Below are 12,287 nucleotides of genomic sequence, written 5' to 3'. Positions count from 1 at the left end.
TCCCTGTGAAAGGGTTATTCAACTTCCAGACACAGATTGAGAACCAACGCTCTAGTATGAAACAGATCAAGCTGGAACTTCTTGAGTCTTACGGAGGAGGCTCATTCCACCATGGAATGTTTTGACTTAGGAAATTACTGGGTATCTCTAATATCATGGAGTCTTGTGCTATTTAGCTTTAACTGTCAACTTCACACAACCTAGAGTCACCTGAGAAGGGGGTCTCAACTGAGGATTGCCCAGATCAGGCTGACCTACAGGCATATCTGGGGAGACCATCTTGTCAGTTGATGTAGGAGGATCCAGGCCTCTGCGGGCAATACCATACGCTGGGCAGATGGTCCTGGCTGTGTAAGCTAGTAAGCATGCAATAGTCTCCCATGGCTTATACATCAGGTTCATGCCTTGACTTTTCTTGTTGATGCGTTATGACCTGAAAGTGGAGGTCAAATCCTCTCTTCCAAGTTGCTTTTGGTCAGTGTTTCCTTACAGTAACAGGAAACTAAAACAGGTCTCTGTTACAGATTAAGATTCATCTCCACAGCCTCACACAATGACTTCTTGGTCTCCTTACTGGTAATCTAATCTTCACAGGCATTGGCCGGCCTTAGCAGCTTCCTTGAACATGGCTGTGGGCTTTCATGTACCACATAACTTGCATTTTACTTGTCTTTAAAACCATTGCTATGTGAACAGTGCCGCTAAGTTCTGCACAAATTTGAGATGTAATCTGGCTCCTTTCTACCACAGCTGTAATGATCTCAACCTAGGTTGCTTTCCAGCAGGGAACTCCTACAACAACATTCTCACATCAAGTTCTCTCCTTTCAAATGAATTTGTAGTTTCACAAAATGAGAGGAGGGTGCCTTGCTTTTAAAGCCCCATTCCTGTTGTCCCAATGCAGAACACAAGATTTCTCTTTTATGGCACTAATCTCTTGAGTAATTACAACTATTCCCTCTGTACCAAACTTATTTGCATCTTTAAATTTGGTCATACCCCTTTCCTTGACAAACTATATATTTTTCACATTCCATTTGACAGCCTAGGTGTTTGGCTGTTTTGAAATTCCCACTGCTAAACAGCTATAGAGATTTGAATGAGAATGGCCCTCATCGGCTCATATATTAGAATTTGGTTACAGTAGGTTGACTGTTTAGGAAGGAGTAGGAGGTGTGGCCTTGTTGAAGGAGGAGGTGTATCATTGGGGTGGGCATTGAAGTTTCAATAAGCCTAAGGTCAGGCCCAGGTTTCCCTTGTCCCCTCTTGTTGCTGGAGTTTCTTTGTTCCACTAGGTCCCGCCACCATTTCAGCCCTAAATAAGTACACAGAGACATATATTAATTATTAAACTGTTGGCCAATGGCTAGGGCTTCTTATTGGTTAGCTCTGTCTTAATTATTAACCCTTTTCTATTCATCTGAGTATTTCCATGTGATCTTATCTTACCAGAGAAGGGTCCAGACCTGTTATTCCTTCCTCTGCTACATGGTGTCTCTTTCCAGTCTCTCTCTGCCTACCTTTTCCAGAATTCTCCTCATCTCCTAGTCCCATCTCTCTTCCTGCCTCTATTGGCCAAATAGTGTTTTATTCATCAACCAATGAGAGAAACACATATACAGAAGGCCATCCCCCATCACCCTCTCTGCCTGCTGCTTGTGAATCAGATGTAAGTTCTCAGCTACTGCTCCAGCATCATACCTGCCTGCTACCATGCTCCCCCCATGATGGTCATGGACTCTCTGAAACCGTAAGACGTCCCTTAATTAAATGCTTTCTAAGTTGCCTTGGTCATGGAGTCTTCACAGCAATAGAACAAAAACTAAGACAATTGCTTAGTTTATTACTTTTGAATTCAGCCTCATTTAATTATTCAGGACATGGGCAGAATACAGTCTAACATGAATGACTTCTAGCTCAGTTCCAAAAGAGTCCTCGTTCCCCTCTGAAACCTCATGAGCTCAGACATTACTGTAGTCATTTTCATTTGTTCCTCCCACCAGAATTCACCTCTTAAGCTGCACTGACAGCTTCTGAGCTTCTGTAACCCACAGCTCCAAACTTCAACATTCCTCCCGCAAAACAGTTCAAGGCTCAAGAATCACAGTTTCTTAAAGCAACAATCCCACTTTGGGGTCCAGTTTCCATATTAGCTACATTTTTGTTGTTGCTGTAACCAGTGTTATCAGTAATTAAGGGTAAAAGCCTGGACCCTGATAGCCCCAATAAGCTGGAGTCACCCACCTGTCTTTAAGCCAGTTAACAATAGTAAAAAGATTTATTCAATGTGGCCACAGTGGGAAGAGGAACAGAGAGATACAGTGATACTTCCCCCAAAGCCCATCTTTGGGGGCTTGCCATGAGGTTTAGGTTTAAGTAGTGGGCAAGAGTCATGCATAGCTAAATAGTCCCAGTCAATTCCCAGTCAAGGCATGGTCTAGCCCGTCCTTGACATATATAACTTGCCTGCAAGTTTCTCCTATTTCCCATTTCACTGTAGAACTGGACTTACAGGTATGCACTAACTAGTGCACCTGGCTTTGTGTCCATTGCGGTAATTCAAACTCAGGTCTTCATGCTTTCATGGTAAACGTGTTACCCACTGAACCATCTCCCCAGCTCACTTGATGTATTGAGGCAGAGTCTCTCATTTGTCTGGAGTTTACCAAGTTGGTATCAACTCCATGGGAAACAATTGTGTGTCTGGCAGCAGGCTGATTATATTAGACTTTTTTTTTTATTAAGAAGGGGCCAGAGATTAACTTCACTAACATAGGTACATACTTTGGGTAAAAATTGCCTCCCTTGTCCATAATGCTTCTGCCTGCTCTGTCAAAAATCTGTGATTGCTTTATTCATCATTGTGGTGGTTCAAATGACAATGGATTCCATAGGCTCATAGATTTGGATGCTTGATCACCATGGAGCAGCTCTATTTGAAAGGATTAGGAGGTGTGGCCTTGTTGGAGGAAGTGTGTCACTGGGGATGGGCTTTGAGATTTTAGAAGCCCAGAGTCTCTCTCTTCCTTCTGTCTATGGATTAGGATGTAGAACTCTCAGCTTTTCTCCAGCACCACATCTGCCTGCATGCTGCCATGTTCCCTGCCATGATGACAATGGACTAAATTCCTGAAACTATAGGTAGGTCCCAATTAAATGCTCTCCTTTATAAAAGTTGCCATGACCAGTGTCTCTTAACATTCCTATAGTACTGCTTCTGTTAGTACCACTTCTCTCTCTCTCTCTCTCTTTCTCTGTGTGTGTGTGTGTGTTTTGATAGAGATTTCTTTTTCAATTGCTCTACACAATATTTTTTGAGACAGGGTCTCTCACTGAGCTTGGACCTTTGCTGATTGACTAGACTGGCTAACCAGTGAGTCCCTGGGATCCTCCTGTGTCCTCCTCCTGGCACTGGGATTACAGGTATGCACTGTACAAGAGCACGCATGAGGACCTAGTTTAGATCCTAGCACACACACAGAAATGACGTGTGAATGCTTAGTCAGCCTCACCACTCTTAGTCAGAGCTCTATTGCTGTGAAGAGACGCCATGACCATAACTCTTATAGTAGAAGGCATTTAATTGGGGCTGGCTTACAGTTCAGAGGCTTAGTCTATTATCATCATGGCAGGAAGCATGGTAGTGTGCTCCACAAGGCCACACCATCAAATCCTACTCCTACCAGAGAGTTCTACCCCCCTGTGATGAAGCATTCACATATATGACTGGCCACGTAGCTTCTTTTTATTGATGCTAATCTCTTCAGCAACTGCACCCATCTTTGAAGTTGCCTGAAACACACCCTTGTGGTCACACTGCTGCAAGTTGGCTGATCTTTTTCTCTGTTACTCTTTGCTCCTTCAAAGTTTGTACAAATTAGTCAATTTTAATTTTTTTTGACAGAGTAGAATATGGGTAGCCTTCATCTCAGTTCCCTAGAGAGTGGCTGCCTTAGTTTGCCTCTTTGTTGCTTTGTTAAAACACTGACTAAAATAACTTTGGGGAGGAAACCATTTATTTGGCTTACAGGTTACAGACCATCCTTGAGGGAAGCCAAGGCAGGAACTTAGATCAGAAGAACACTGTTTACTGGATAGCTTCCCACGGCTTGCTCAGCCTCAGGGTGGCACTGCTCACAGTGGGCTGGATTCTCCCACTTTAGTCAAGAATATGCCCTCTACATATGCCCGTAGGCTAATCTATTGGAGGCAGTGCTTCAGTTGCTTGTCCCTTGTTCCAGATGACTCTAGCATGAGTCAACTTGACAAAAATCTTTTCAGCACAGCGGTCCTTTTGGAGATATTTGATCAACTATTGCAATGTACAGCCTTATACATGTAAATATGTTTCTTTGGTCTTTATTTGATCCAGTCATCTCTTTTTTACCTGAGATAGATTCTCTAGTCTGAACAAGAAAAGGAATCAGATTAAGACTTTACTAAAGTGGGCTGGAGAACTGGCTCAGTGGTTAAGAGCATTTCTCTTACAGAGGACCCAGGTTTGATTCCTAGCACCCCAGCCATCTACAACTCCAGTCCCAGGGAATCTGGTGACCTCCTGTGACTTTTCTGGCACCAGGCATGAATGTGGTGCTCATACATACATACATACATGCAAAACACTCACATACATAAAATTTTTAAAAATACTTAATGTAAGAGTTTTAACACTTGCAGGAAAAAAATGAAAAGACTTAAGAAAGGATGATACATTATACATTTAAATAAAATAAAAAGTGCTTTGAAATTTGTTTGGATGAATCTTTATTGAAATGTAGTGGTTTTTAATAACATGTTTTTGTAAAGATTTATTTTTATTTTATGTGAATGTTTGCCCGCATGCATGTATGTGTACCACATGCATGCTCAGTACCCACAGAGGCCAGAAGAGGGCATCAAATACCCTGGAACTAGAGTTACAGATAATAGCTGCATGTGGGAGCTGGAACTAAAGGGGGCATTCTAAGAGCAGTTAGCACTATTAACCAATGAGCCAGCACCAGGCCTGACTCTTCACTTCGTAAGGATGGCTCAGCATCAAGGCCTTCTGTCTTGGACCTCTCTGCCTTCTTTGTTACTCAGGATTCAAACTGAGAGGCTGCTGGGCAGCCAGGAGCCAGAGAGAGCTTGTAGACTACAAACCAGTGTTTGAGTGTTTTCAAATCTGGGACCAAATGTGGCTTCATCTGGACACTCAATGAATTCATTTCAGTTCTTCAATACTGTCTGCCACATGCTGAGAAGAAATGCTAAATGAAAAGTTTAGTAGAGCTGGAGTTAGTTATCTTCATCTATCTAAATGCACACAGAAATAAAACAGATATACACAAAAGATTACCTATTGGGCCTGAAGGAAATCCCGGATGGAGCTGTTTGAACTTGGGAAGTTGTAAGTTGAACATTTTCTGCCACATTGGGTAGAAAACCATCATCAATCCTTTTTTTGTGCTTAATTGGTACCTGTAATATTAAGATAGTAAGGGTATATTTTAAACGTGGCAAAGGATTTTTTTTTTTTGAGACAGGGTTTCTCTGTGTAGTTCTGGCTGTCCTGGAACTGACTGAGTAGACCAAGCTGGCTTCGAACTCACCGAGATCAGCCCGCCTCTACCACCACCCCCAAAGATGGAGGCAGGGGGACTTCAGATAAGGCGCCTGATACTACTAATTATTGTGGCTGATTAAAGAAGAAATTCAAGGAGACTGCAGCAAGGCTCTGGACTGATTTCCAGAGCCATTGAATGAGTTGTAATCCAGAAGGTGCCCATGGCCTTATTTCAACACTAGAACTGTGTAAAACAGATCCAAACTACCTAGCTAACATTCAGATGCAGAATTTTTCTAATCCAAGTTTGAAATCACTTGTAACAGCGGATATAAATGTCTTCATTGCTTCCTATGTATAAGCAAGCTTAGCATCACTCACAGTCTGTGGTCTTTGAATCCTTCTTGTCATTTTATTGCCAAGAAGATTGGTCTTTGGAAAACGGAGAGAGTGTCTGGATAATGATGAAGCAGAGTTTAGGGGGCAGTGGGTCTGGGATATAAGCCCTGGAAAGAAAAGAAAGTAGATCTTTGGTTGCAATGTACATACCCAGATTTAACTTGTAAACTTTTAGAACTTAAACTAGCCATTTAGTTCAAGTGGTGATATCAAACTTTGGATAAAGGTTTTTATTTCTTTTTTGTTTGTTTTTGCTTTTGTTTTGTTTTGCTAGGGGAAGACATGAGAAGGAGATCATGGAAGATTTGGTCTCTGAGTGGTAAATGTGGGTAGACTGAGGTTTAGTCTCATTAATAGGATGTTGTTAATTAACTAGGCTCACAGACAAGGAATACTAGCACTCAAATTGTGACTCAAGTCAACTGGGTATTTGGCAATCAATTTTCTGGGACAACACCTCCCTCCCAAAAGGAGTCAGACTGGGGAACAAGTTGAAGATGAATTCTGATGAATTCTGATGAATTCTGGTGAACATGGCACCCAGAGAGTCCGAAGCAGGGACACCCAGTAGACACTGGGTATGCAGGGCTAGAGCACAGAGGATGGTATATATATATATATATATATATATATATATATATATATATATATATATATATATTCATATAAATATAAAATTTATTTTTTCAATTCATGTTTCACCTGCATATATGTTTGTGTGAAGGTGTCAGATTCCCTGAAACTGAGTTAAAGACAGTTAGTTGTGAGCTGCCATGTGGGTGCTGGGAATTGAACCCAGGTCCTCTGGAAGAGCAGCCAGTGCTCTTAACCACTGAGCCATCTCTCTAGCCCCAGGGGACAGTTTTGAGCTGCAGGTGTAGACTTGACAAAGGAGGACTAAAGCCATGGGATCTGGGACTCCCGCCGCCATCCAGAAGCAATGTGGGAAGAGGTCAGACATGGCTCTGAATGGCTCTGCTCCGGAGAGCTTGGCCATGGGAGGGAGAACAAGAAAGGGAGACTGAGGCAGCCAGAGAAAGCGGAGGACTGCCCCAGAGGCAAAGGCATGGCGGTCGACAGGGAGCTTGGAAGGAAGTGTGAGATTACCTGTCTCAAACACTGCTGAGGGAGGCTTTGAGAGCTCAGTGGTGTCCATTCACTCAGAGACACGAGACTCCGTGGTGAAGAGGTGGGGATTAAAAGGCAGGTGGCTGGTGATAAGGCAGAGAGGCGTACTTGGTCCCTAAGTGCCATCTTCCTTTTCTTCCTTAGTAACAGAACCCCCAACTTTTCGTCAAATTACAAAAGCTACATACCCCAGTGTCCTGGGCCAAATGTCAGCTAATGAGATGTACTCCAGAGGGTTCTAGGTAACTTCCAGGAAGTACCCTTTGAAAGAGCAGTGAACTCTTCTAGTTTTCTCACTTCCTGTTGACTGGAAAGTTTAAGCAGCCGTTTTGACCCATGAAGTAGAAGTTGCACATTGAGAGTGGCAACTCATGACCTGCCTGGAGTCCCTGTGGTAGAAGGCTCGCTCACAATGGTCAGTTAGAAAGTGTCTCTAGACTGTTAAAGTTAGCAGCTACAGTATTTTCTCTGTGCGTCTTTGTCTCCCTCTGCCCGATGGATGTGAGATGTGGCGTAAGTCAGGTAAAGTGAATTAACAGGTAACTCCCTTAAAGAAGCTTGGAGAAATGTCTGGTCCCGAGAGGTGACTTTTTCGAGTTTGTTGGCTGTTGTTTTGTATTATAGTTCAGACTGGCCGGGTGTCACAGTCTCAATCCTTCCTGCCTTCAGTACAGAGGCAGCCGGAGCACTGGGGCTATAGGCCAGGGTCACAGGCACCAGCCACCAACTCCAGCTTCAAGGAAGGCTTCTGTTCTTGTGGGTTTTATGATCTTGACACATACTTGATCGATACATAATCGTTAATTGCAAGATCCCTTCTGGGTGATAGATACATCCTGGAGAACTGTCATCCAGGACAGGAAATACGAGCATGGAGAAAAGAAAGGTAAAGGATTGCTCAAGACTCCTGGGAAAGTCGAAGGAACCCTGCCCGCTGGGATGGCCCAGGAGGGAAAGAGACTCTGATTAGTCTGGAGGCAAGCTAACACTGTAAAGAAAAGAGGTTGATTTGGTTAATAGTTCTGGAGGATCAAAGTCGGTGATCAGGAGGTGGGGAGGGGTGGGTGAGGCGGGGAGGGGTGGGTGATGGGGAGGGGAGGGTGAGGTGGGGAGGGTGTGAGGTGGGGAGAGGAGGGTGATGGGGAGGGGAGGGTGAGGTGGGGAGGGGAGGGTGAGGTGGGGAGGGTGTGAGGTGGGGAGAGGAGGGTGAGGTGGGGAGGGGAGGATGAGGTGTGGAGGGGAGGGTGAGGCGGGGAGGGGTGGGTGAGGCGGGGAGGGGTGGGTGAGGTGGATGGGCTCTCAATTGGTCCAGCCTTGCTGAAAGAACAAACACGCAGGAGGAAAAGACAGCTATGGAAATCGGCCCCTGAAGGCCGAGATGAGTCCAGGACCAGGTCTGCTCTTCTAACAGTTCTTGAGGCTTCAGTTAGGTAGCTAGGTGACATTAGTTGGCTTGGAGGCCACTGCACAGGATCCGAATCCTGCTGTCAGTCTTGCTCACCGTGTGAAAAGGTGACAGCAAGGCTTTGCTGAGGCCCTGAGCTCTTCCTCTACCGGTGGCTGGAGAAATGACATTCTAAACCGCCCCCAAATTATACACTATTGTCTTTTCCCTTAAGATTCATCTTAATGGGTCTGCAGCCAACTGGCCAGAAGGCCGTGCTCAGTCCTCCGGGAATGCTGCAGACGGAGGTGCTAAGAAGACAGGAGGAATTCTTACCTCTTAGGAAGACAAGTCTCTTACAACACCAGAGCCCCCCCCCGCAGACGCTTACAGATCCTCACACTACCCCCCAGACGCTTACAGATCCTCACACTACCCCCCAGACGCTTACAGATCCTCACACTACCCCCCAGACGCTTACAGATCTTCACACTACCCCCCCGTGCAGACGCTTACAGATCCTCACACTACCCCCCAGACGCTTACAGATCCTCACACTACCCCCCCGTGCAGACGCTTACAGATCTTCACACTACCCCCCGTGCAGACGCTTACAGATCCTCACACTACCCCCCAGACGCTTACAGATCCTCACACTACCCCCCCGTGCAGACGCTTACAGATCTTCACACTACCCCCCCCGTGCAGACGCTTACAGATCCTCACACTACCCCCCGTGCAGAGGCTTACAGATCCTCACACTACCCCCCCGTGCAGAGGCTTACAGATCCTCACACTACCTCCCCCAGACGCTTACAGATCTTCACACTACCCCCTGCAGACGCTTACTGATCCTCACACTACCTCCCCCCCGCAGACGCTTACTGATCTTCACACTACTCCCCCAGACGCTTACAGATCTTCACACTACCCCCCAGACGCTTACAGATCCTCACACTACCCCCCAGACGCTTACAGATCTTCACACTACCCCCCAGACGCTTACAGATCTTCACACTACCCCCCCGTGCAGACGCTTACAGATCTTCACACTACCCCCCACGCTTACAGATCTTCATACTACCCCCCCGCAGATGCTTACAGATCTTCACACTACCCCCCCGTGCAGATGCTTACAGATCCTCACACTACCCCCCAGACGCTTACAGATCCTCACACAACCCCCCCGTGCAGACGCTTACAGATCTTCACACTACCCCCCCGTGCAGACGCTTACAGATCCTCACACTACCCCCCCGTGCAGACGCTTACAGATCTTCACACTACCTCCCCCAGACGCTTACAGATCTTCACACTACCCCCCGCAGACGCTTACAGATCTTCACACTACCCCCCCCGCAGACGCTTACAGATCTTCACACTACCCCCCCCGCAGACGCTTACAGATCTTCACACTACCCTCCCACCTCCAGCCCCCGTGCAGGATCACCCCACCCCCTGTGCAGGCACAAGGTCCGCCTGCCTCTCTGAAGTTCTAACTAAAAAGAACAACCCTTTTTCTTTTCTTTTTAATCTCTTGTCTGTTGGCCGAGATCCCAGCATGCTCCCCCACATTCTTACTCTTTCTCCAAATGCCCAGTCCTGTCCCAGGCAGCTGCTCCCTGGCCTCAGATCCTGAAAATGCCAGCTTCCTTCGACCCTAACTCAGGGCGGCTCTCTCCTCCATCACAGCCCTCACAGCTGATGCTGAGATGACTGCTTACCCGCCTTGTTATTTTCCTCTCAAATTCAAACAAAATGTTCCTTCATCTTTCCGAGACTGTTTTGAAATTCTTTTATCAACAAGACTATGAAGCCACAAGCAGGAAACCCAACTGCCTGGGGCTCCACAGAAACTATCTAAATCCCTGTGGTGGGTCGCACCACAGAAACCTAGGGACCTCTGAGCTAGGCTCCACCCCTTAAAGGCTCCACCCACTTCTCAGGTAGGAACTACCCTCCTCACACAGCCATCACGACCTGTGGTGGGAGGCCAGGCCGGGTTCCCGGGTTCTCGGGCTCTTTTTTGGAGGGTCGGGATAGGGGATGACACAGATTTGCAAAAGTAGCAAGACAGCTTTATTCAAAGCAAGACAAGGCGCAGATAAGAGAGGGCCCCTTGTCAAGACGGACAATTGGCCAAAAAAGTGAGGGCACATAGGCCAAGGCCCCAATTATTGTTTAAGCTTCCCTAAAGTGCAGAGACTGGATGGTTCTCAATTTTTTATTTTTCCTTTTTCTTTTTGCTTTTTTGCTTGTTTGCTTGCTTACTTGTTTTCCGAGACAGGGTTTCTCTATGCAACAGTCCTGGCTGTCCTGGAACTCACTCTGTAGACCAGGCTGGCCTCAGACTCAGAGATCTACCTGCCTCTGTCTCCCAAGCGCTGGGAATGAAGGTGATTGACACCACTGCCCGGCTGGTTCTCTATTTTGACTGATAGATTAGGTCATATAATCATTTCTCCTATTGTGAGTAATCCTTTCCCATCATGCATCTTGTCATCACATGCACACCCGATTGTATAAGCATAAAATGACAAGAAGGGCAATCTCCCCAAAAGTTCACTTTGAGGGCACAGTTTGACTTACCAGCTTAGGCTGACTACGCCTGTGTCATACCAGAATATATCTCGAACACATTCAAATAGAAACTGTTAGCATTTGATTATTGTTACTGTATAACATTACTATAGTCCCATGTAGGAGGAGATCTGAGGTTGCTAGGGAAATTGTTTGAAGAGTGGTATGTGCATAGAACACGCAGGTAAAGTGACCAGGCTGCCAAGTGATTTATTAAAAGGAGGGTGCCCTAATCCTGCCTGCCTCCCTCAAGAGCACATTTGTACTTCCTTTCTGCAGGGAGGTATCTAGGGTGCACACTGTCTGTGGTTTGTTTGTTCAGACTTAACCTTCAATCTAGGCAAGACCTGATGGCCTTTGTGTCTGTGAAGCCATCTGAGGCAAAGAGGAGACAATAAGGAGAAAAGTACCATCACCGTAGACCTCAAAGACAAGACTGGTCACCTGACCCGAGGGGCAAGGGGAAACTCAGCAATGGTTGACTGCCTTTGCCCTACCCCCATGTAATCTGCTGCCTATGATGGGACCGAAGACAGATTTCTACCATGTTAACTCACTATCTTCTCAGATTGCTGGTTCCGTGAATAAAGCACAGTTTAAAGATTCAATTCTCAGGTTTTTGCCTGTGTGTGGGGTACCACAACCCAGTTACAAAACCCCTCCCCGATGTGATAGGCCGGAATCCTGGGGGAAATTCTTTCTCTACTAGAAAAGAGTCTGGCCCCCCATCTGAGAAAGGAAGGACCTCCTGAGCACCTCATAAATGTGCAGATACTGAGGGTCCTGAAGGGCAGTTCTCTAGGAGATGACAAAGATGTCTGGTGGGAGAGGAGTAGAGGGAAGAGAGAGAAAATCTCCATAGCTAAAGCCACGTAGGACTGCTTGGCAGCAGTGATCACAACAGGACCCATCTTGGAGCTGGCATAGCAGGGATTGTTAGGTTGAGGCAGGGACACCAAAGCCCCTTCAAGGGCAAGGCATGATCAGAGTCAGAGGAGGAGGGCCTGTGGGTCTCAGGACAAGCCCAGCTGTGTTCTTCGTAAGCCTCACCTCACTCGACTTTGCTTCTCAAAGACTATTTTCTTAGTTCATTCATGGTGGCAAGCAGCCGAAAGGAAACACAGATAAAGAAATAAACACACGCATGAAACCACAGTACCCATCTTATACAATTACTGGCAAAAGATTACCCTATGTGTCAGATGGGTGTTCTTCCATCTAACATGGAGGACAAGGCTTGGAGGTAGACAT

The 12,287-nt window shown here is 46.1% G+C and overlaps 1 protein-coding gene across 8 annotated transcripts in view; it reads right to left on the bottom strand.

Annotated features, from left to right (window-relative positions):
- LOC101831404 overlaps positions 1 to 12,287 on the bottom strand; it is a 165,973-nt gene that overhangs the window by 3,784 nt on the left and 149,902 nt on the right. For 3 of the 8 annotated variants that reach the window (XM_040728140.1, XM_021229058.2, XM_040728143.1), the window contains 3 exons: positions 5,927 to 6,051; positions 5,339 to 5,460; positions 4,748 to 5,249 (listed from right to left, as the gene is read on the bottom strand). In XM_040728140.1, coding sequence (XP_040584074.1) covers positions 5,204 to 5,249; positions 5,339 to 5,460; positions 5,927 to 6,051 — 293 coding nt within the window. In that variant the 3' untranslated portion in view covers positions 4,748 to 5,203. The other 5 variants (XR_005869432.1, XR_005869433.1, XM_040728141.1 and 2 more) reach the window with 5 other exon arrangements.

This window comes from Mesocricetus auratus, unplaced genomic scaffold, assembly GCF_017639785.1.
Source record: "Mesocricetus auratus isolate SY011 unplaced genomic scaffold, BCM_Maur_2.0 Super-Scaffold_100018, whole genome shotgun sequence".
Taxonomy (NCBI): Eukaryota; Metazoa; Chordata; class Mammalia; order Rodentia; family Cricetidae; genus Mesocricetus; species Mesocricetus auratus.
Note: the sequence above shows the minus strand (reverse complement) of the source record. Positions and strands in the feature narration are given on the sequence as shown.